The 26016-nt window shown below is 36.6% G+C and overlaps 3 protein-coding genes across 3 annotated transcripts; 1 reads left to right on the forward strand and 2 right to left on the reverse strand.

The window, feature by feature from the left end:
- Positions 1-546: 546 nt before the first annotated feature.
- LOC140795790 (putative chloride channel-like protein CLC-g) lies at positions 547-4564 on the reverse strand. Its single transcript, XM_073148568.1, has 7 exons — positions 4246-4564; positions 3965-4165; positions 3695-3872; positions 2943-3205; positions 2516-2785; positions 1177-2296; positions 547-1045 (listed from the first exon to the last, which is right to left on the reverse strand). The coding sequence occupies exons 1-7, from the start codon at positions 4419-4421 to the stop codon at positions 878-880; spliced, it is 2376 nt and encodes a 791-aa protein (XP_073004669.1). The 5' UTR covers positions 4422-4564; the 3' UTR covers positions 547-877.
- Positions 4565-11029: 6465 nt separating this feature from the next.
- Positions 11030-16630, forward strand: LOC140795637 (synaptotagmin-5-like). The gene is made up of 13 exons (XM_073148322.1): positions 11030-11266; positions 11887-11989; positions 12079-12131; positions 12289-12409; positions 13087-13208; positions 13298-13399; positions 13479-13553; positions 13661-13740; positions 13826-13976; positions 14044-14274; positions 15457-15753; positions 15828-15941; positions 16270-16630. The coding sequence occupies exons 1-13, from the start codon at positions 11162-11164 to the stop codon at positions 16411-16413; spliced, it is 1698 nt and encodes a 565-aa protein (XP_073004423.1). The 5' UTR covers positions 11030-11161; the 3' UTR covers positions 16414-16630.
- A 1417-nt stretch (positions 16631-18047) lies between these two features.
- On the reverse strand, positions 18048-25169 carry LOC140795633 (translocase of chloroplast 90, chloroplastic). Its single transcript, XM_073148317.1, has 3 exons — positions 24992-25169; positions 22406-22521; positions 18048-21014 (listed from the first exon to the last, which is right to left on the reverse strand). Exons 2-3 carry the CDS (start codon positions 22518-22520, stop codon positions 18793-18795), a joined length of 2337 nt encoding a protein of 778 aa, XP_073004418.1. The 5' UTR covers position 22521; positions 24992-25169; the 3' UTR covers positions 18048-18792.
- Positions 25170-26016: the final 847 nt, after the last annotated feature.

The raw sequence follows: 26016 nt of genomic DNA on the forward strand, positions 1-26016 counted from the left end.
ATGCCCTATTCTCCTATTCACCTCTCGGAAAATATCTTTGGGCACTAATGTTTTAGTTTTTATGGATAAGGAGTGCTTACCTCTTAAAATAGTCTTATTAGTTATATTTATTTACACTTTAGCAATCAAACATAAATTTTTACATATATTTATTCAAAATAATTATTATAGTTTTATCCATATTTTACGGTTAAATAAAAATAAAATATGAGTAAAGTTATAGATATGCTTAATTTGTATTTAGGAGGTGCATGTTAATTTCATACCAAGTCTGGATTAAGAACCTCAAAGCATACTAAGACAAATTGAAGTTGGAACTTCGTTGACTATGTCGGCGGCAAATGGTGATCTGCCGTGGGCGACATTGATCGGAAAAGAAGCAATCTGGGTTGACCCTGATATATTTTTGTGCCATTTTTGTGGTAACTCGAAAAGACCACGCCAATTTTTTTTCCTCTCAAGATGATTAATTTCTTTTTCTTGTCAGAAATATGCAACCACTTAGACCTATCAACAAGACTGCTCTTAAATATCAATGAAACAGTGTTAGAGATGCAACCGTAGCCTCCTTTTAAAATTCAAAGCTACAATTCCAAGTTTCAGAATATTATCAAATATTTTACAGATGATCATACATTAAGAGCAAAGTTAAAATTGGCATTGAGGAACAGCCATCTGCGCCGAGTTCTGGTACTGTGATATGGTCTATTATCGATCCTCTGCACGTCTGGAGTAAGAATTTTGAATGTAAGGACTTGCCTGCAGCTACATTTGCAATAGAGAAACAATCTGAAGATTTTGCAATTGACAAACAATTCTGAAGAGAGCATCATTCCATGATCAGCTCAACTCTCTCTTAGGCATGAAATGGTGGGATTTAAGAACATTGTGCGAGCCACATAAGGAAAGCCCTAAAGAACTTCGACACCGTGGACATCCGCCAACCCAATCGCTTCCATCTGTTTCTCATCAGGTAAGGATGCAGCCCCAGTATGTGTTCAGGCATAAAATCGTGTCTCGTGAGTATGCCGACTATTGGTGCCCTCTGAAATGCTCACAAAAGCAGCACACAAAAATTCGAAGAGAAGCATCAAGTAGAGCGAAAATTATATAACGAGTATAGAAACTGATATTAGTTCTAGAAAGAGAAGTTTGAGTTAGAATGAGTTCACATACATCTGATGACTTTGGTACAACTAAGAGGTGCCTCAGGCCAACTTCGCGGAAAAGTATCAGAGCTTTTGCCAGTGACATTGTCTCTACCACAGTATAAGGTGAGGTGTTGGTAAAAGGATGCAAATCAACGAACATGTCCATCTCTTCTGCAGTGACATCTATATCATCAATGCTGTCATGTTTGCCAGATCCACGCTTATCGAAATCAGCAGCCACAAATTTCTTCGATGTGTTCATGCCTGAAAGTGAGCAAGTTGCTAGGAAATCCTTCTTCTTTAGCAAAACTAGAAGGTGTGCTCGAAGGACTAGCCCATAGAGTACAGGAGAAGGTGAGAATGGCGGTTCATCGACGACTGGAAATGCGTGATGCCCAGTTGTCTTTAAGATATGGATTATGTGAGCGACTTTTTCAACGCCATTGAAGATTCTCAAGGGGCCTGCAACCACATCGCTGACGGTGAGCTGCCTCATGTATGGCTCTGCATGGCCTTCAAGATAAGGAAGCCCCTTCAGTTGCAGAATCATGTCATAAATATTTGAGTTGAAAGAGTCTGCCACAGATTTAGAGATCAGGAGAACCATCATAACTAGTGGAAGCAGTAACAAGTTGTTGGTTAGCTCTAAGATGATCACACATACAGATACTGTCATCCTCATAGTTCCACCAAGAAAGGAGGCAGAACCAAGGATTGCAACAAGGCCATGGTCTAGTTTCGAGTGTGAACCAATTAGCATAGCAACTAGGCGTCCATACGTCGCCCCTGTCAAAATGATGGGCACAAAAAGACCAAAAGGAGCCACCACACCATAGCTCAAAATGCCAAGAATGTAAGAGGAGAAGAAGAAAAGCAGCATGGAAATTGGATGGTAAAAGTCATTTGTTCCAGCACTGTAGAGACTTCTTATGGCATCATCGTTGGTGTTGAAGAATAAGCTAGCTAGATCATTGTAGTGATTCGGAGGACAGTTGAACTTCTTGAACCTGTTTGTGGATGGGCAGCCTCCATTCATCATATCTGGACAAGGTCTGCAAGATGCATACCAAGGCAGCACAAATAGGCACAAGGAAGTGAATAGGGACACAGTTGCAGCAAGGAGCAGCTTGTGTGCACGGCCTCTCCTGAAAGTACAAAGAGAGACGGCAACTTAGCAACAGAAATTGTTCTTTTACTTCCAAATTTGCATAACAACAAACAAAGCTTAAAATAAGTAGACTATCTACTACTAAGTACTCATCAAATAACATAAACAGGGTAATCAACAATGTAAATCAATAACATACACAGCACAATCACACTAATAAATAGAGAGAGAAAGAGGGAGGGAGGGAGAGAGATACTCATTAATCAGGTTGTATATTCGTAGAACTTTTGACATGAAGTAGTTGTAGAGACTCCCCAATACTCCCCCAATAACTCCAAGAAGGATCACTGGAGGTAAATCTGCAAAGTGATAAGTCATTTCATCTGATGTAACGTCGTACATTATAAGCCCGCCCTTCCCAAACAAGCCACACTCCCCACTATTGCAGATGTTAATGAATAATCGAAGCACGACAGCAACTACTGCTGTTGTGAAAAATGATCTCCAGATTAGTGCACTTCTCCACCTGCAATATCATCAAGCCAAGCATTGTTCCCATAAAGAAGAGATGAAGAGAAAGATGGCATTGCCTTTTTGAGGTGAGGGTTCTAAGATCTAGTAAGGCATGATCAAATCTAGCAATTGTGAGAAGAATTATGAGCAAGAAGGAAGTCACGAAATACCATGATGATAGTGATTCAAGAGCAAATAGAACACCACCAACTGGGGCACGGAAAGCTGCAGCAGCTCCAGCACCAGCTCCAATGGTGACAAGATCACGCCTGTCTCTGTCATTTTTGAAGTATCTCAGCCATTTACATGTCATATGGTACTTAGTGGATCCACCCTGCCCAAACAAAGCTGCAATACATGCACCAGTATGCACCATGGGCCCTGCTTTACCCACATGGATAGATGATGATACAGCAGCAATGCAGCCTAGAATCTGCAATTCGGACCAAAATACTAAAATTTTGTGCAATTACTACTCAGAGATCTAACAACTATCACTCTGTACTTAGTATTCAAGTGATAAGGAATCGTAAGAGTTCAAATATGAAAGAATTCATCTCTGGATTCGGTTAACAAATGCAGGTAAGTCACACAGAACCGCACTTGAGTTTAAGTTGCATTAAACTTTTCGATTTCTAATTGCAATTAAACATCCGATTAGAAGACCAAAAGAACCTTAGAGTATCTTCATTGAAATTAGATCTCCCTGGCCTTTTGATTCAAATACACAATAAGATAAGCTCAAAGCTACTAAAGTTCAACTATATTCATATTGGTGATTCAAGGTTTCTAAAAAGTGATTGAGATCAATACAGTACAAGGTAAAAGTGGTATTTGTGAAGTACCCATCAACTACTTTACCCCTAATATTATTCGTCTTTCTACTATGCATAAATCAAATTGGACAGCTTAAAAATCACACCTTGACAACAAGAGTCCTCAGAGAGAAAATATTAGGAGCATCCACACCATTCAAGTAAGCCTTCACCTCCGGGATCCCAGATCCCCCGGCTGCTGGCGAAACAAATGCCGTTATCACCGACGCAAACATCAAAAGAACCAAATTTGAAGAAGCAAACACACCAAAAGCAGTCCAATACCTACACCCAAATGAAAAGGATGAAGAAAAACAACAAACCCAGTTAAATTCCATCCAAGAAAAAAAGATCCAATTTTTATTTAATCTGCGTACTTCTTCTCCTCCATAAACTTTGAAATCGCGACGAATTTAAACCCAGCAATGTTCTCGACCGCGAGGTTGTTGAAGAATACAACAGCGGCCACAATAATTCCTATCAGGAAGCAAAACGTCCACTTGAGGAAAACGTATCGCAGTATGTGGGATCTCCCTCGGCTCCTCCAGTTCTGGTTGACGAGGTCGTTCTCGATCAATCTGAGCTCGTTTAAAACCCATTAGACCCAAAACGATAACGAAGAGAAAAGAGAGCAAAAGAAGGGATGGGCATAGATTACTCGTAGTCGAGGCTCTCAATTGGGCAAGGATTGGAGCCAATGATGGCTATTTGGGAGGTGTTATTTGGCGCACTGCGGCGGAGATGGATGGTGCTGTGACCCAAGAAAGGTTCCATGAGAGACGAGCTTTGCTCGTCTTCTTCGTTGTGCTCTTCTTGGAGAACCATAGAAGCCATTGGAGCTTAGAGAACGATGAGAAGTAAGAAAAAAGAAGTTCTGGAGTACAAGTAGAGAGGAAGGAGATTAGCGCAGACATTGCTCTGTACATTTAAACGACCATAGAATTTTGCAACCAATCTTGGAAAACATTAACTACCCAAACTCACCAAAAAGCAAAACAGTAGGATGTCTCACTCTCAGACGAGAGAAAAAAAAAAGGTAAGAATGTAATGAATAAAGAAAGTGATGTGAATTAATTCGAATAAAATTATAATGCTGGATATTTATACATATTTTTTGAAAGCCTTATTAATGAGAGTTTTTGAAAGCCTCACTGTGGTTAAATGTAAATTTTAGCATACAAACTTATATATATTGACTTGAGGTGCAACTATTCATTTTTTTTTATTTTTTTCTGACGTGTTTGGTAATTAAAATAATTCTCTCCTTAAGAAAAAATAATTTAATTAAAAAAATGGTGCTTCTTTTGGTAAGTAAACGAGTCACTTTTTTTTTATTTTTTTTAAAGTGACTATTTTTTCTCTTATTTTTTAAATAACGAAACAATAAAAGAGTAAGTAAAACTCTAATTAAGATTCATTAGAACAACAAGATAATTTATATTCAGGGAATTTTTTTTTTTTATCAATCTTGCAAAAAGATGCACCAATAGGCAGCACTGCATCCAAATCACATGCAATGGCATGGATTATCTGATGCCAAGGGCCCCACTGACCTCATCCTCTTGTCTTCACATGTATTAATAATTAGTGTATATATATTGTTTTTCTTAGAGGCATCATGGATTGATTCATGGGCATGGCCCCTTGTTTGGTTTGCTAGTTCTTGTATCATTAGGATTGTTTGAGCTAAATTGGGTCCCACCCACTTAAATAATTGGTGCTGACTGAGCAACTGGATTAAAGTTTAATTAGATAATGTAACCATTATTTGTGGCCTTCTCATGGTCCGTACTATTTGATGTGATCTAGGTCTAATTATCTTAGTTAGTTATTTAATTTAGTTAGAGCTTTAGTATGTTTTTTATTTAATTAGCTAAATTCAACTATTTACAGTTTCGGAAAAATATTCGCAAAATATTCTAAAGACATTCGAATAATATCAAACTAATTGGATAAGATCGCCAACCTCTAATTCTACAAATTTAATATTTACGATTTCTCCATATTTGGAATCTATCTGCGGCAAAACGAAGGGTTAATCTTAGAAGATAAGAAAGCCTGGTTTAATTGATTTGTTAGAGTTTTAATTTAGTTGTTTGAGTCCTTAGGTAAGCCTCTATAAATATGTGAAGAAAATCATAATTGGAGTTGGATCTAATAATTGAAACCAGCATTGTGACTTTTATCTCCTTCTCTACTTGCTTTAGTCCTTGGCGCCCTCTCCCACTTCCTTCCTTCTATCGCCTAAGTTCTTGGTCAGCTTCCTCTAACTCCTAATCCCCCTCTTCTGTAATAACTTCTCCCCATTCACATTAAGAAATTAACCTAGTACCTATCTAGCCATTGAAGAGCTATCAAGCTAGGGTTTATCTGACCTTCGGCCACTGTTCGGTTAATATCTCAAGATCTAGTCATCCAAACTATGATCTTGGATTCGTTGGAAAGCTCTGTTCAAGAACGACAACATATCCAAAATTCAATAACATCCATCGGTTAGATTATCCGCAGCTTCCTCAATCTAGTCTAGAATCGTTATGGATCGGATCAAGCAGATTCGTAACACTATTTGCATCAAAAGTCTTTATAAATTTTAAGTAATAATAAGATATGAGCTCTCGTGTGCATCTCCTATTATAAATTATATATACTTCATTATAAAATAATAAATACACTTGGTTTCTAAGAGTTTATTTTTGAAAAATGTCAGTAGACATATAATTCATTAAGCTTCATATACACTAAAAAAGGGGAGATATGATAATATCTTGTAACAAGTCCCATTCTTAGCTGAAAACGGACTAACAACATTATACTGGGCTATCAGTTTGTAACAAAATAAATACTTACGTAAATAAAAAATAACTGGAGGGGGATAGGGGCTCTTAGCCCGCAAAGAAGAAAATGTTGCAAAAGACTTAAACTTAGAATGCACCTCATCAAAGGGTCAGTGTCCTATGGCTCATCTAAAAAAAAATAGAATCAACACGTACAGAGACTTGCCAACCCAACTAGACAACTAAACAAATTACTAAAATCGGATTAGGCTAGCCACCAAAACAACATCCAACACAAGCACATCTAGTCCACAATAATATGGCGGGGCACTCAACCATTGCTAGTCTTGGCAGAGTCACTAGCGGTTAACAATTGTAGCAAGAGGAGGCCCGGTGAGGGGCAGTGAGGTATGGGAGGATGACGGCCACATGGGATACTGAGAATGGTCGTTGCCTAGGCTCTGACAGACCAACACGACCACCATAGCATGAGGCGGAGGCGGTGAAAAGGCAAGAGGTCGAAGAAGCGACAATTGAATAGGTGGATAGTAGGAGTCGAGACTCAGTTTGAAAAGGTAACCAAAGCGGGGACTGCTGATATGGGGTCGAGACTCAACCTAAAAAGGTAACCAAAGCAGGGACTGTTGCGATAGAGGCTACACCACTAAGAGGAAAATGGGTTCCGACAGGGGGAGGTGGAAAGAGAGCGGAGTGAAATACCAATGGAATGGGAGCGTAAAAGGGGCGACGACGTTGGAGAAGAAGAAGGTGTCGAGTACGACCCACTTCAGCCAACCCCGAGCCCAATGAGGAGAGAGAGAGAGAGAGAGGAAACCTTTAGGGGAGAAGGGCCTCTCCCGTCCTCTAGCACTCAGCTAGATGAGGGGAGTGGAGGGAACACCGACTAAAAAGCCCCTTATGCGAGAGGGAGAAAAATGATCGCCAAAACCTAGTAGAGTGCTAGAGTCAGTGCTAAGAAAAAAAGCTAAGAAGAAATGGAGATGGTTGAGATGATTTGTGTAGTTTTTAGAGTTAAATCTTGTTATTACTAAAATCTAAAATGTTATTTTATAAAAATAGTTGATCCATAGTCTGCTTTGCTTCTCCACTAATTTATTAATAAAATGTATCCTATAATTACTAATTAAACAAGAAAAGCAGAATGTACAATGCGAACTCTCTCACTAAATAGGTTGTTTCAATGGCCCCAAACTCAAGACTTTCTAAGAGTTTTTATTGAAGAAATGTTATTTTTTTTAAAGAAAATTTTAGTAAATTATGGGAAGGGGCACTTATTCATATAATCATTTAAGAATTTTTTTCCATAACTTCCTAATGGGGTTGAAACTCTACCTACCTTGCAGCATTCTAATGAGACTAAAATCAGGGTCTACTTGAATCTTATTTTTAATACATTTTCTCCAATTAGTTAGAAAAATTATAATTATTCTTTTGTGGTTCAAACTAAGTTGCAACTGTTAGTCAACCATTAGAGAGATAGTTTTTAGTTATTTTATTATTTATTTATCATGGTAAATATTAATGATAATGAAACACTGTTAATTTTGAATAAAAATACCAACTGTTGTAATTTAATCTAATCCGCATAAGGTTTAATTTGAAGTATAATAGGGTAAGTCATAATTGAGATAAACCACAGAGGATAAGTGAGAACTTAATAAAATCCTAATTAAACCAATGTCACTAAGAATTTCAATAGAGAAACACCCATATAATATGAGCCTTTTAGCCAACTATGTTTTATACGGCGTTATCATCTCATGTTATTAATCTATCATTTGTTTGACTTCAATTGCATGAGTTGGAATAGAGACTTCTCCAATTGAAAATTGATTTTGTTTGCATTAAGAGCATCATATGATGATTACATGACCCTACCTGAAATAAAAGAATAATCCAATTTTGTTCTTATTGTTATTTGTATAAAATATCTAGTTGGTTTATTTTTTTTTAAAATTTTTTAGGAAGGATTGGGGATTTAAACCCCAATTAAAACTTCATTAAATAATGAAAAATAACAAAATGCACAAAGTTAAAATGCAAGGTTTTACATGAGACAGATAAAAATAATTGTAACTCTAACTAAGGATGATTTAGTAATTTGAATAAATCCAGTCTCTGTGTTTGCCTCCTAAAGCATGCATATTAATCAGCTAACTAGTGATTAAGTTTTTGATTAACTTTTGATCAATTCATTATCAAATGTAATTACAGACACAAAAGCTAAACAGAGAAAACAGGTAACAATTAAAAGTCAAATTTACATTTTTACTCTTATCATATTAAATGTACACGTAGAATACTCTTTGAGGTAAAAAAATATTTTTCTAAACTTTTATTTATATATCACTTTAACCTTATTGTTTTTTTAAGGGAAAGTTCGTATACCGAGTTAATTCAACTTCGAATGGTTATAATAATAAGACCTGATACATAAAGAGTAGGGGAGATAGTGTGATGGCTCTTTGACACAAGCCCTACAAGAGCAAAGAGCCTCGCGTTCAGCATTCATAGCCTAATAACTGCAGGTTCCATCAGTTTAACATGCCAAGACACAGCTCTAAAATTCTATTAAGGTAGGAGGATCGAAGATTAACCACTTGTAACACAATATTGAAGAAGAGAGAAAAACTAACACCACTCTAATTCTGCTACAAAACAAAATAAAAGAAATAGCTAGGGACCACCAAAAAGCACTACATCTGTGCCCTAGCAACACAAATGCTGGCGAGCATAGACAACTCTATGAACAGGTCTCGGCCTCTTTCAATTAGCATGGCAAAGAACACACTAAGTGAGGAAGAGACCTCAAAGGCAGAGCTGCAGCGCTAGGCGCAGATTGAGCGGTTACCAAGCTTGGATCTTGCAAGGTGAAAAAAAGCAATGGCGGTAGTGAGGTGCGGCTATAGGGAGCAAAAGCTACAAGGGGGTTTAGGACAGCGTCCAAGCACAGCGGTAGAAGGTGGAAGGGAGCACTAGCGGTGGGGAGCGGTGGTGATGGAAGACGGCGTCCAAATACAAATATAGTGAGGGAAGAAGGAGAATGATGGAGGCGATGAGGAGCATTGGATGGGAGGGGCAGTGGCGTGGAAGTGAGAGGGAAAGGGATATGCTGTGGTGCGCGACATATGACGATGTCGAGAGGAAGGAAAATGGTAACAAGGAGGCGAGGGATCCGACTTTAGAGGGGAGGAAGAAAGAGGGGAAGAAGAAAAAAAACAAGTGCTTCCTCTTCCTCTAGAAGAGGGAAACCTTGTTGAGGATGACGAAGGAGAAAATCTCTCTAGGAGGGAGGGGATATCTCTGTGCCAAATCCTAGCAAAAACTAAGGCCACCATAGAGCCGCAACTTTTCTCTCTAGAATCACCCTTTTAACTCTATTATAGTTTTGACATCGACGCAGCTTATAAAAGATTCAAAAATGTCCCGTTTGATATACATCAACCGATAGGGTGATGGATTTTCTATAAAAATTATTAAGTCTTATCAACTTGACTTTCAGTGGACTTTTTTTAGACCGTAAAGAGAGAGAAGTGCATTTATTATAATCTAAAATTTTATTCTTATTACCAACCAACTTTAGTAGAGTTGGTAGGTATTTTTTTTTATTCGGTTGATGGCTCGACAGTGCAGTTAGCTTGGAGAAACAACTCGGCAACGCAACGTCTTAGAGCAGGTCTTAGCAACGTTTGGTTCAGAGCAATTGTTTGACGACACATATCTAACTTTCGTGCTCATGAATGATCAAATATTTTTTTTTCATTTTGTCACTTGGTAAATAGAAAGTTACAAATTATGAAATATAACTACAAAACTTGCAAAAATACGAGGACTCAATAACTATACATTTTATAATAAAATTTCGAAACAGAATATACAAGTATTCAATAACTATAAATTTCATAATAAAATTATAAAATAGAAAATATAGATGTTCAATAAGTGTGAAATCCTTAATAAAACTACCAAACATAATTAAAATTTTCTTTCAAATTCATTAATTGCAACAACTTCCCATCACATCATAGAAATTCAAATTGAAAAGAAAAATACCTCACTTGTAAGGAAAAATCAAAACCGGCCTAAGTGATAAAAATAAAAATTTAAGTGTATTTTTTATGCAAATCAACCTAATTTTAGGTATATATATATATAATACGAGTCATAATTTTTGTGCTATATAATATTTATTATATTCTAAAATTAACTTAAGTAGATTGTTATGTAATTTAATCTTCTTCATCATCAGCTCGTTTAGAATTGAGGTCGAAATTAGTTCAAAATTGGCTTAAATTCTTGGTGTGACCGTGGTTAATTTTTTATCCACAACCGGAATAACTAAAATCAAACTTCATCCAGCTTAATCAGTCCCATCCACACGTGGTACTCACGCGAGCCCTCTCCGTCGGCAATGCCCGATCTTATTCTTATCACACACACAGCAACCCCACCGTACCCGCATCCGCATCCGCATCCGCACCCCCTGTTCCTGCCGACGAAGAAACGAACCAAAACGCCAAGCTACCGAAGCGTAGTCTCCCCCTCTTCCTCTATCCGTCCTTCCTCTTTTCCTCGATAGATCTCTTTCACACCCCACCAAGTAATCCCAAACCCCTGGTATCTCGCCACTCCCAGCTAATCCACTCGGTTCTCAAATCTCTTTCTTGTTCTTGAAGTTGTTGTTGTTGTTGTTGGTGGTGGTGGTGGTGGTGGTGGTGGTATCTCTTCCTCGGTTTGCTACTTGGGTTTTTCCTTTCTCGTTTTTCGTTGTGGTTTGGGATGTCGTTCTTCGTGGGATTGGTCCTCGGGGTGGCGTTCGGGGTCGGGCTCGTCATGGCTTTCGCGCATTGCGAGAATTACCGGGCCAAGCAGCGAAGCGAACTGGTGAAGTTGCCTCCTTTTGATCTTTTCTCGGTCTTTTTGGTCTTTTTTTTCTGCTTCATTTTTGGAATCAATTAGTCGTTGGAAGACAAGAAGAACACGGTGTGAGATTAGGAACCTATCTTGTTAGAGTTGAGAGAATTCGAAGGCCAAGGAGAGGAATTATGATATCTCTTCTTCTATGTTTCAGTTAGCCCTTCTAGGCACGCGGTTTTTGGCCATATCGTACGTAAATTTGATGTGCAAATTTAGATAAGGCCGTAGCTGTAACAATTTATTAACTACATGCATCTCTATGGAAACTTTATAATGTGAAAAATTGATGAATATTGAATATCTAGACAACTACATGATGATGTCTGAGGATTATATATATATATATGCTATACTTGGAACCACAAGAAATTTGTAGATTCTGGATATTATTAGTTGCAAACAATGCATGGACATGCTCTCTATTATATTAGCCTATTATGCTTATTTCATTCATTTTGGTACATTTTCCTCGAGCATTAAAATTCTGACATTTAGTTATGTCAGACACAGAACTCGTGTCTCATTTTCTTTTACTAACTAAGAATCCAGAACAAAGGCCTTTCTGAAACAGATAATTTTATTTGCAGGCTGCTACAATTGCCGCATTCTCAAAGATGACAGTTCAAGATTCAAGAAAACTTCTTCCACCTGAATTTTACCCATCATGGGTTGTATTTTCACAGCGCCAGAAGTTAAGTTAGTTATATATCATATAAATTTGATGTGTGCTACCTTGTTCTGTATTAAAATACTGATTTGGATCATTTTTCCATTCTTTCAGCTAAAGTGGCTCAACCTTGAGCTGACAAAAATCTGGCCTTACGTGAATGAGGTGCTGAATCTTGGAACTCTGAAAGCTTAGTACATTTAATATTGATGTGCTAACTCCTTGTGAAGTTGCTTTGTTGAAATTTATTAATGTATGTTTGGCAAAGGAACGTTCTCTGTGAATGGGATGATTAAGTTTAATTAAGATGCTGTTATTACAGGCTGCATCTGAGCTGATAAAAATTTCTGTCGAGCCAGTTCTTGAGCAATACAAATCTGCTATCTTAGCTTCACTCAAATTTTCAAATCTAACACTTGGTACTGTTGCTCCACAATTTACAGGTGTGGTTTTTTAGATAGACTTTTTAACTTACTGATTACGAATCAATTAGAAGCATCACTTTTACTATCACAAATATCTCATATCTGATATAGACACCAGATTCTAACTTGACCTTGTCTGCATATGCTATTTTGTTGAGTAACGATGTCGAATATGTATACTAGATATGTAATACCAAGTGCTGGTGGTTTATAAATCCTTGATCGTAACTACCATATGAAAATTATCTGTCGTTGGGTACTTGGGTCTATTCTGCCTCTTAGCGAATTGGTATTTTCTGGGATATCGAACCAAAGGTCTTTCTTGTTTTGAAGTTTAAACTGGTAAGTAAACCATTTGAACCATGAAGCAATTGACTGGACCAAATGAGAATTTTCTTGATGGACCTAATGATTGTCTGTCTTTAGTTTTGCTGATTTGAGCTGTGATGAGCTGTGTTGTCTTATGGATAACATGATGTTTTTTTCTTTTCTTTTATGTTCATTTATCTCAGTCATTTTTGCTTTGTTGCCATCTTACTGTTTTCTAAATTTCGCATTGCCTAAACAATATGCCACCTCGCATTTTGCGATACCATTATAGTTTCTTTCTTTCTTTTAAACTCACTGTCGTCTTACAGATCCTTCTTCCTTCCTTTCTTTTTCCTACAGTTCTTAATATGAAATGACTTCTGTAGGCATTTCTGTAATTGAAGATGATCCATCTGGAATCACCTTGGAGTTAGAGTTAAACTGGGACGGTAATCCCAACATTGTTCTTGATATTCAGACAATGTTGGGTGTGTCACTTCCTATACAGGTATCTAAGATAGTCCTACATTTTCACTTTTATTGATTTCAACGTATGAAAGATGCTAAGTATCTGGCTTCAAATTCTCCAATCTTTAGGTGAAAAACATTGGCTTTACAGGGGTATTCCGTTTAATCTTTAAACCTTTGGTGGAGCAATTTCCATGCTTTGGAGCTGTCTCTTATTCTTTGAGAGAAAAAGTATAATCCTTTCTTCTAGTATTTTGATCTTGAAGTCATGTGGCACTACATAGTTACAACATCATACTTTTGAGTGTAGAAAAATCTGGACTTCACTCTCAAAATTATCGGTGGTGAATTATCGTCCATTCCTGGAATTTCTGATGCAATTGAGGTTCCGTTGTCCCCACCCCCATCCAGTTTCATGAATCCATCTCTTCTATGTACATGCTGAAAATGACATATATTTGTTGCTCTTCTAAAGTTTATTTGTTTCTCTAGGACACCATAAGGGATGCTATTGAGGACTCAATAACATGGCCGGTGCGTAAAGTTGTTCCAATATTACCTGGTGATTACAGGTATTCCCTGAAAGGCTGAAACATAATAGTTACTTAAATTTTATGGTGCATGCACAATGTTGAGGGCAGCCTAATTGTTTCTTAGTGACCTGGAACTTAAGCCTGTTGGAGTATTGGAAGTAAAGCTTGTTCAAGCAAGAGATTTGACAAACAAGGACATAGTAGGAAAATCTGATCCCTTTGCTGTATTGTATGTACGTCCATTACGTGACAGAACTAAGAAGAGTAAAACAATAGTAAGTGATGATGTGATTTCTCTTCTTTTATTTCAACTATATTCTTCTAATGCTTGTATTTTTCTAGAACAATGATTTGAACCCAATCTGGAATGAGCACTTTGAATTCATAGTTGAGGATCCATCTACTCAACGTTTGACAGTGAAGATCTATGATGATGAAGGGATCCAGGCATCAGAGCTTATTGGTTGCACTCAAGTACACTTAGCGGACCTTCAACCAGGAAAAGTAAAAGACCTCTGGTTGAATCTAGTCAAAGATTTGGAAGTCCAAAGAGACAAGAAAAATCGTGGCCAGGTCAGCTTAGACTTTAATGCACCAATTTCTCAATACTTGTTATCCTCCTTCTTTCCTCCTTTCAGCAATGTATAGGTTACTTTATAGGCATATTAGTTAAAATAAAGAGATGCTTTTACTGATTTAGATCTTCAAACAACAAAATCTATTAAAAGTAGATACTGCTTAGATATGATCTGTTGATTGCTGCCTTTCTATTCTTGTTGACATTTTATAATTGTTAATTTTCATGGATAGTTCTATTGTGAAACAATGGTTTATGATACTGAAACTTGTTTACGTGTAAATATTAGATCCTTTTAATAGGTATTCTATCAGTAGGGCATTCTCATTGATTAACCATGAATAGAATGTTAAGAGAGTTAAAATGGAGCCTACACATCTCTAAGGGATAAATCCTAAAGTTCTCCAAATTTTATGCTGCATAATAAAAGGAAACCTTTTAAGTTTTTGACGATTATAATGAACACTCGTGCTTTTTCCAAGGTGCTCCAATAATAATTAGTGCTAATACAACTCCCTGCGTTTCTATAATTCTATTGATGTGATTAGTTGGTGTTGTGCAATGGCTCATTTCCTCTGATATATTTATTTTTACATTACTCAATATCAAATCCTTAGGAGTTTACTTCTTTTTGTATCACTCCAATGATTGTATTTGCTTTAATATCGTTCGTCATCTATTGAAGAAAGCAATCTTGCGCAGTTGTGCATGTACTTAGTAACATTACCCCTGTGCCCCTTTTCTACACCTAAGATAGCTTTGAATAATTGTACTGTAATGGAATCAGCAGAGAGTCACTATCCATCCATTGACAAGTTGCTCTATCCAGGCATATGTTGGTGTATTTTGCATTGTTTGTAGATATTGGAAATGATGTGATTACATCATGTCATTGTTAACTTCTTCTTTCAACTTGTTGCTGTTGCTTTATAGTTTATACTTGGAAGCAAATTAGGAAAAAAATCTCCTTGCATTATATAAAGCTAGTTTATAGTTATATTAGTGGAGAAATGACTTTCTGGCCACTAATAACTGGTGCTTGTTAAATATGCCCTTATATCGGTGAATGTTTTTCAATTTATTGACCGGTTGAGGTTAAGTATATCTCTTGAGCTTTGTGTATGTAGTTTAGGTGATTCTTGCATCACTTCATATCTGATACTCCATGTGTTCATCAGGTGCACCTGGAACTTCTATACTGTCCGTTTGGAGTGCAAAGTGGGTTTTCCAATCCTTTTGCCACTCACTTTTCTTTGACTTCTTTGGAGAAGGCCCTCAAGAGTGAGGCCAATGGCTCTGAGGCTGCTGATATCGACAAGGCAGTGAATCAGAAGAAAAGGGATGTTATTGTGAGGGGTGTGCTCTCTGTGACTGTCATATCAGCAGAAGACTTGCCTGCCATGGATGTGATGGGAAAGGCAGACCCATATGTTGTGCTTTATATGAAGAAATTGGGAACAAAAAACAAAACAAGGGTAATTTCCTGATCTGTATGGAAATATTTGGGAACTTATGTCTTTGTTCTTGCCACATAACCTGACATCTGCAGGTAGTGAATGAAAATTTGAATCCAACCTGGAACCAAACTTTTGACTTCGTCGTGGAAGATGGCCTGCATGATATGCTTATTTTGGAAGTCTGGGACCATGATACATTTGGCAAGGTGAGTTTGCGTGCACTTTAAGTTTGCTTGTACAGTAGTAGGATTCATTTAATTTGTTGAAAGTTCTGCCAGTTCTTTTTTTTTCTCATAATAGATTCTTAGCTTTATGATTTGTTTCTTTAGAGGATTGACTCCTTTTTCTAATATCCTTTATGTCTTCTCTCATTTCTCCACTTCTAGTTTACTATGTAGGGAAATGAGATTAATTGGCTTTTAATAAATTTGTTTCATTCAGGGCATGCCCTCAAGCAGATCTGATTTAGGTGCAAAGTTCGCTTTGTTTTTCATAGTTTAGTTATAGTCTAACTTTCACATGTCATCATAACAGGATTATATGGGAAGATGCATAATGACCCTAACAAGGGTTATAATGGAAGGAGAATTTACAGATAGCTTTCCTTTAGAGGGGGCTAAATCTGGGAAGCTAAATTTGCACCTTAAGTGGACTCCACAGCCAATTTACCGGGACTAATGAAGACGATCTGATCTTGGTTCTCTTCAGTGGATGGTTTGTCCTCTGATTATGCTTTAAGGTTCAGGTAAGGAAGCAAATGTAACCCATGACAGCCTCCCACTAGCAAATGGGTTAAGCTTACTTTGTAAAATTATGTGTTCTAGCAGAGCTGAGTGTAAATCACGATATACATGAGGACGTATAAAATAAATGATGTCTTTATTTACATTCAAAACGTTCATGATTGAGGAGCAGTACTCATAGATTGAATTAGAAAGAGTAATTGGTGCAAGTAATAGGTTTAATTTGTTTTTCTTTTATAATCTACATGGGACTATTTCCTCCTGGAAGATGACCATTGTGCTTGAATGACTTGGCAGCATTTAGAGGCAGGTGAGAGGTGTCTAGAGACACAATCAAGTTTTGCAAAAACGGCCGACATATCCAAGCATAGTAGCATCTCAAATGATATTGGTTCTCCTACTAGAACCAGCTTTTTCTTTAATTTTTTTATTCAAAAAATGGGGAAGAACCCCGAATTTGCTAGAATGATGAGTCTAATCTTATGTAGTTTCAGAGGTTTTCATCAAATATTTGTTAATAGAGCAGTAATAATATGGCAATTACCTTATCCTTCAGTGGTTAATACTTTTTATAAGGCTGGTGTTTTTTTTTAAAGAACTTTAGTGTCATTTGTTTGTAGTTGTGGTCGGAATGTACGGTAGAAAAATGTGCTTTAAATGCATTCATTGATCGTTGTTTCTATTTTAGAGAAGCACGTAAAATATGTGTTCATCTGCAACTTGGAAGAAAGATCATAAATATGATAGCGTCATGGCTCTGGTAATCCACTGAAATAATTTTAGGCCTTTTGTATTAATACCCCTGTAAAACAACCACTCCTTAAGGCCATTTAGTTTTGTGTATTTAAAAAAAAAATGGATCTGTATATATAAAATCTAACACAGAAATCAGTTTTCAGTTCATAGATCTACTAAAATATCATTTCCAAAGAGAGATACTTTCCAAGGACTACAATTAGCTCATAATCCACATGTAGTATTTTCACATCCATTTTAATTAATCTGTGATGGAAAGAAAAGAGACCAAACGATCTCTTAATACATAGTCAATTAAAATGTTTGCTTCTATATCTCATAAAAGTCCTCATTTTTAAATACATAACCTTCATATGTATTTAAGACAACTAGATACTTTGCATCACAACAAAGTCCGCTCAAAATGCTGCCAAAACATCAAATTTGGAGAAATTGTGATCCCTTTTTTTTGCACCATAGGTAATCAATGGTAATAAATTGTTTTATAATAAAACTACGAAAAATACAGAAGAAGCTCAAAATCTTTATTTCTGCTCCTCGTGTCCCTCCTAGATCGTTAGATAATATTCGGATGATACAAAGGGAAGCAAAGAATATCGAAAATTATGCAACTATAAGAGATACTATACTTATGTGGTAGCTGTGTAGTCTTATTATAGGAAATTTGTGACCATAAGAGATACTATAATTCTTTAGAAGTGACTAGCCTATTTGAGATGATATCCTGCAACACTTGGTGCAAAAAGTCAGGACATTCTCAAACACACGATGCACACGGTACAAACAAAAGTAATAGAATCTGCAAAGGTGATGGATATGAGATGTGTGTTTAGCTTCATTAAAAAAGTTCACACTCAACAATCTTTTATCCAGGTAATTCTATAAAAATTTTGCCTCAGTAACTCATCTAATTCTGCCTCATGTTGTTCACAGTAGGATTAACAACAAGAATAACAGTATTGCCTGCCTATTTAAAATGAATAACCACTGTTATCAAAAAAAATATTGTAGAAATAGTAAAGAACTGCAGGTGGTTAGATCTGACAACTGATCACTGCCCTAGTGGCTAGAATTTTGTCTTTTTTGTCTCCTATCCATTCTTGGCAACATGTAATTTCTTTGGCATCTTACATAACTGATGGATAAAAATAATAGTAGACCTCATGTAAGATACCCCATACCTCTCCAAGTTATAAGCTGAATACGAACAGGAAAACCTTTTTTTACCAAGGGAGCTCAGAACTTACTGATAGAAGTTTTCTCACATGGTTTGCAACTTGTATGCTTGGGATCTTGGATGAACAATGATTCCATACTTCTCCAAGTTGTAGGCTCCAAATGAACAGAACAGCCTTTCTTCGCGATGGAATCTTGAAACATTCTGATTAGAATTCTCACACGATCACTATACACGTGCTCTTAGATAGAAAATGAGAACATTGCATGTCAGTTAGAAGTGATGGGGCACCACATATCCGGCTCCAGCAATCATGCAGTCATGGCATTTTTGTCATCGTCTGCTTATTCGATTTAACTAATTTCAAGTAATTTCTCAGCATTACTCCACAACATCCATTGATTTTCTCCTAAACAAGGCCTGGATCAATGAAATAACTGCTACCAATGCTATTTCAACATGATCTGAGGTGCTTGTCCTGACACAGACCTGACCTAATTTTCTACTATTTAGATTAGCACTAATAGACACTGTAGAGCCATGGCCAACTCGGAAATCTGACTGAATAGAGCCCCCAAGAACAGTATCTTTGTCAAAGGAAAGCATAGTAGCTGCAAAGGATACTTTCTCATCTCTGGCAGGGTAATCTTTCCCCTTTATTATTGCTTCTAAACTTCCCCCATATGCCACTTGTCCACAGCCCCCCATCCTTCCGGTGTTCATCGTCAACTTAAATCTCCTCCCTACAGCAATGGAGTCCTCTAACTTGGCCCCAACAAAATACAAGTTACCATATTTTGTTACAGAGAACCCACCTCCGGTAGTGTTCCAGGACATATTGCGAAATTTAGCATCTCCATGAGCAGTGCAAACCAAATCCCTGCCAGAAGTTTGAATGTCAACTCCCCCAAGAAAAGATTGGTCATTTGGACCTGTATACCTTGCTGCACATTCTGATCGGATACTAAAATCGTCTTTGTCTTTGCTCATCTGTCCAGCAATTGAAGTATAGATATTCCTCTTTATGTTCTGGGAAGCCTCCAAGCTAATCCCATCAAACCCAACATCATGATCCCATCCTTGGGGATCCAAAACAGGCCTCCAGAGCCATTGATCATTACCTAGTTGGCAGCGATATCTATAAACAGGACAGTCCGAGTCAAAACTTTGCGGTATAGCAATATCTGTCACTTGCATGGCCTCTTGGGGAGAGCTGCTCTCAAAATCATCATTGACAAAAGATGCATCATCACTTTGAAGAATGGCTAGCTTTCGCCTCCTAACTTCTTCTTTTAGTTGCTTCTTCAGATACAGAGTCTCACGATAATCCAGCTCATCAAGATAAGCATTTCTCTGAGCTTTGGATAACTTCTGGTATTGGGCCTTCGTTAGAATACGGATTGGAGGTAGTTGATCATATTCATCCTCATCATTGTCTGATATCTCACCTAATTCATTGTCAATGCCACCAGAACTAGAAAAGGAATGGGTTCTCAGTAGTGAAGAGAGGAGATGGGGCAGCGAAGGCAATCTGGTGCCTGCAGGTGTTAATTGCAAGCTATCCTGAAATTTCAGGAGAGAGTTTGCTTCCCCGAGTACCTTTGTAGCTGTACATAACAAAAAAAACTTGGACATCCAAATGTGGCCATTTGGAAGAACTTTTTCACCCTTGGTGTTTGTTCGACACATTGGATGATTCTCAACTAAAACAACTGGGTTCTCAAGCTGTGTATTAGAGACTGCCTGGCGTATATAGTGCTGCAATATATTCGTGCGATGATGAACAAAGGATTCATAATTCACCGGATAGCCATCAGGTCCTTCAGGAGGAGCTGAAGAATGAGTCATGACAAGAATAGTGTTAAACCAGATTGAAGAACCAAAGACATCAGTTATAAGTTTCAGCAGTGGGTAATCATTGTAGCCCTTGTTAATAAGATCAAGTCGCTCAAAGTATAAAACAATGTCAGGCGGTGATTTTCTAATGAAGCGTCGAACTTTATGCATAAGCACTCTATTTTGCCGCTGATTTCTGCATGAAGGTAAGAGACCCGGTGTATCAATAACTGTGACTTTCATTCCTTTAATTGTTCCAACAATTTCCTGGATACTCTTGGTGGCAGGTTGGAACGCATCGGTAACTACCTTCGGTTGATCAAATATCGAGTTTATGGTTGCACTCTTGCCTACACCAGTTTTCCCCAGAAGAAGAATCTTAAAAGAGAAGTCCAAATTAGGTCGGCTAGTTGCCTCCTGCTCTGCTGCTATAGCTCTAGCTTTATTAGTCTTAAGACTGGGTCTCTTTACCTCTGATTCACCAGTTCGTATCAAAGTAGCAAGTTGCAATCTGTACAAAACCTGGGCAACGACAATATCATCAGGTGACTCTCCAATTCTATGGACAAGACGCAAGAACTTGATTTGGAGTGCCTCAACTTTCTTTAGAGGATCTTGATCCTTATCCTCAGAGTTCTGCTGTGCTATATCAGAAGTCAAAGTCGTAACAACCAGCGGGCCTGCTGGAGATTCAGACACTTGGTTGTCACTCGAATTGTTATTGTCAACTGAACCACTTTCTCCCATGTTTGTCCTATCTACAGTACCTGAACCACAAAAGCCATGATCAGAAGCCTGCATGCCAAATTTAATTAACAGAAGGAATTTCAACTGAGATCAAACTTATTCAGTTAAAGTTCTTGCTTTCCGTCACTATAACAATAGCTATTAGGTTGAATTACTTTTTCCCTATTACAATGAGATATTCTGATAATGATAGTTAATAGTTAAAATAAATGAAAACATAAATTGATATAATGTACTCGTAAAAATTCAGACAGGACAATTATATGTAATTATGTATAAGGAGAATAGATGAAAGCAACATATTAGAGAGACGAAGTTCAAAAAAAAAAGATCAATAGCTTAAGATTTGTATACAAAATAAGGCTTGATTTAGCAGTATGTTTTAACAAATTAATCCTTTAATAGAAAGAGATAGAAAATTATAACTTGTTTAAAGCTCGTAAAGATCATCATATTTGGATCTTCATGGTGGAAAGATTTAGTGGTAAGATCAAAAGAAACTGAAGAAATATTTAAAGTAAAAGGGTAAGTCAATAGATGTTTGTAGTGCTTGATCCAGCTCAGTGAGAAAAAAAATTCTCAATGCTAGAAAACTATATAAGTCCTAGATTCCATGTAAGGTTCGATTGGCCTGACAAAGTCCTGAACCAAAACCAAGGAAGGTTCATGCACAGCTGATAGAAAAGCTACATGTATGCTCAAAATGTTGGGTCATACTCGGCCTTCCTCATCATCAATTATCATAGGAAATTAGAACTAGTAAAAGTCAGTCTATTGGAGCCTGTTAGCCTGTGCAAGATTTAAAGTCAACCTAGAAGGGCAAGATCAGGAAGTAGAGAAAAAAGAAAGAAAAACTTAAGTTTTTGTTAGAATTAGGAAGAACCAATTGAATGAATATGTGAACGAGTTGTTAGATTTCTCCAGTAATAAAATTGCTTACAAATTTCAGATATGTCCATTTGTGGGCAAGAATAGACCACGAAGCATAGATTCAGCACGATGCAGAAATGAGAATTCATGAAACAGACAATATATTACTGCCATGTTCCAAGCCTCAAATCACTAGTTAATGGATGCACCAACTTTTTCAAAATAAATGGATGCATGTTCCCCATTTGACAGTTTGCCACATGTCACGATAACCAAGTACAACCTGGTTCCTTCTTTCCTCTTCCTGAACAAGAGCTCAGTTGGCTCCATCAAGTGCAACCTTCATTTGGTTATCAACTAAAATGGGCTGCCACAGAGAGTGTAATAAGACCATACAAAATTTCCAACAAGGTCAAACTCCTCTAAACATACATTGGCAACCTATTCCAACAAATTGTAATACCAACAAGAAGAAGATTAATATGAAATATCTTCTAAGAGATGCATTAGAAAAAAAAAGAAGAAGAGAAAGAATGTATACTTTGATTCATAGTTTGTCCATCTGGAGAATCCTCATCAAAAAAGCTGAAAGGCCTTGCAGACAGCAAAGACTTGGATACGAGTTGACAGGAAACCCACTTTTTAAAATTCATCATCCTTCATAAAGAAATTGAAACAAAAGGATGAAATTTGATATTCAATAATGCATATGTCTATCCGAGTATAAATAACTTTGAAGATTAAAATCAATAGGTACCTTCAGAAGGTTATAATGCTAAACTTACACCACGCAAAAATGAATACCTTATACCAAGAATTTTAAAAATGTAGTACTTCATTATTTCATCATCCTATTGGAAACATTTACTCTTGTTCCCTTCATTTGGAATACCTTATAACAAGATAATATATCATGCAACAGCTATTACTACAAGATAGCATAGAATGAACTTCAAAAAAATTGATATGAAAATATGAAACAACTCAACATGATGAACCTCCCAAGAGAAAAGAAAAGGAAAAAGGAACAGGTATGAATTAAATTGGATATCAAACAATTAAGGTCAACCAAGATAGCTCAGCTTTTCTTATCTCCTGCATTTTTTCAGGAATTTTAGATGAAACTCCTTGTTCATTTCAAAATTCTTTTGCATAATAATTCAAATGATACAATTAAACCATCGGATGATAAGAGAAGCACATTATCCAGACTCGTTTGTCTCAATCATTTTCTACGGTTTCTATGTAACACTAACTTTAAGGGATTATTTCTTATGGTTTTGGAAGAAATACAAAGGTGTTTTAGTGCACGAAGCTCCTACAATGGGGTCTGAGAGAAGATGTATGAAGCTTTCCCTTTATTTTGTAGGAGACTTTTTCAATGGTTTGAAGTCATAATTCTTGGATGTAGGGAAAAGACTTATGGTCATATCATGTGATGCCCCCATGAAATATGTTGTGTCTTAGCAATATTTTTCTATAGCAGCCACTCTAGGAAAGGTGTCAGCCCAAGAGCCCACTAATCATGCAAAAGTGTTCATTCTTCTAATCTTCTTGTAATGGTTTAGAACTGCAATCAATTAATTAAATCTCAACATCAATGATCCAATTTACGGTTTCAGGATATAAAAAAGGGAAATTAATGTCTTAACCATCAGATGTCAACTATGTAATATGGAAATATAAAGATACTTAGTACTACAAATGTGCAAATGATATTCTGTCACCTTTAACATACTATACCTCAGATAGTTCACAGTTGCAATGTATGAAAGTTAAAATATGAATTATTATGAACTTATGATTATGGGTTTTGGCAAACAGTTATGGATACAACATGTGCAAAGATGAGCAAGTACAAATAACCAGTCATACTTACCAATATACCATTGGAGGTCCTTTAAATCATTTAATTTAAAAAATATATATCAAGGAGTGCTATTGGACATAGGCTTCTGTTAATGTGTTTGCTTTGGTTAACAGCATCACTTAGCAACACATTAAATTTTGGATTTGAATGTAACAAAATAGATTTGGATGCTAAAGCAAAGAGACTAAAGTTGCTTTTGATATAAATATCTTGTACTAACTAGAGGAGTGGAGAAGAAAAGATGATAGAAAAATGAAAAGATGAATGAAGACTAGAACTAGAAGAGAGTAACAAGTAGGAGCAATCAGATGTATTATTAAACAATTTCCTTTCATACATATGGGTTAAATGGGCTTTCAATGATCCTATTAATAGACACCCTAATAACTTGAAGAGTTTATCAAATTGTAATAATGGCTGACTGCTGTATAACCTTTCTTACAATTGGGCATGAAACATGAAATGCTATAAGGTAATCAAGGTAGTGAAGTACCATTCTGAGACAACAAACTTTTGACTTTAACAAGCAACTGCAACGTCAGATTCTAGTTTGAACCATCGATAAAGAATCCTAAAGTTATTACTTGTTGCTTGTTAGTATTCAAAGTATACCTAGCAAATATACAAAAACATAGAGTGAATATTAAACCCCATATCAATAGAATGAATAATTTGGACTAGATTTGACAAATTATGCATGAAGTCATGATATTTAATAGTGCAGCATTAGCTCCCATGATCCATATTGCACTATTTGGTTAAGCCGTCCTTTAAACAATGGGTTCCACCACAAAACAAGATCAATATCCTTTCGTAGCATGCTATTAACTTATCCATTTCTGTTCAGGCTTGCAAACATAGATTTAATGCTTAATTTTGGCATCTTGATTCGATGAATTCTAGAGAGTACATGAAAGCTTATTTATTTCCTTTTTTTTCCACTGAGAGCTGATGGATTCAACTCAAGAGCTGAATTCTCTACTTCCTAATCTAATACCTTTCACGCATGACACAAATGAACCTAGTTCTTCACAAACAAATTAATTAGCATAAATTAGAATGCCAAAGACTTTCTTCACAGCATCACAACTCCAGGCCTAACGAATCTCCTCACCCTACCGCCCTAAACTAGCACAATCCAATACGTTTCTCTCCGAGTGGTACAGAAGAGAACTCGATCAACAACTCATCAAACCTAAACCGAGTTCCAATCCTTGAATAAAAGTCGATGCTTGGCATCTCGATCGAGTGCGATACCTGAAGAATCGGCGGGGCTGCTGATCATGGAACGGATCGAAGCAGCTGTTCTGGCTCGATTCCTCTGCGTCTTCTGTAGGATTTTGGGGTGAGAGGGAGAGAGAGAGAGAGAGCGAAGAGAGGAGGAGGGAGAACCCGAGGCGGCTTCGTATCCCGACCAAAGATTCGACGATTACAGTTGTTTGGTTTCCTCTCCTCTTTCTTATCGCTTAGGAGTCCAATTTGGAAGGGGAGGAAAGGGACCGCTTGATTTATTTGGGTTCAGCGATTTGCACCAAACACAACGTGTCTGGTCAATTAGTCACAAAACAAAAACAGAAAAAAAAAAAATCCAATATTGGGAAATTTTGTTTTTGTTTTAAGAGAAAATTATAGATAGCACCCTTTATTTTATCTATATTATAAATAAAGCCCTCTCTTTTTATTATTTATAAATAAAAATTTGTCTCATTTGCTATAAAATACCAAACAACACTCTAACAAGTATACGACGGAACCGAATGGAATAAAAGGTAGAATATTTTGTCCATTTTCAATGGTATTTTTATATTTCCTAATAATTTACCCTTTTCTTACTCCTTTTATATCACCTTTATAATTAAATAACGATATTTTCAATCCATCAATCTCTTGTGGGATTCATTGGGTATAATTTTTGTATTTTAGAGGCTTGAATTGATCATAGAAATCAGTGTTTTGTTTTGTCTCCAAGCTGCTTTAGAAACTTTATGTAGTTTTACAATTAAGTTAAACTGATAATTGAGTAAAATTAATTTATAAATTGTGACTTAGTCATTTTTAGCAAATAGAGGCAGAAAATTTATAAATAATAAAAAAGAGGGCTTTATTTATAATATAATTAAAATTAATGGTGTTATTTATAATTCTCTCTTTTTCTAAATTTAATTATATGTATTAGATATGAACATTTCCAAATCAGTTGTCATGTTTCTTTTTTCTTTTTTTTCTTTCAGCAAATACTAGACTAGATCTCTTTAGAAACTTAAATACCTGAATAATCCTTC

The sequence above is a fragment of the Typha latifolia genome, chromosome 9 (genome assembly GCF_019914945.1).
Source record: "Typha latifolia isolate L0001 chromosome 9, TyphaL0001v2, whole genome shotgun sequence".
Lineage (NCBI taxonomy): Eukaryota > Viridiplantae > Streptophyta > Magnoliopsida > Poales > Typhaceae > Typha > Typha latifolia.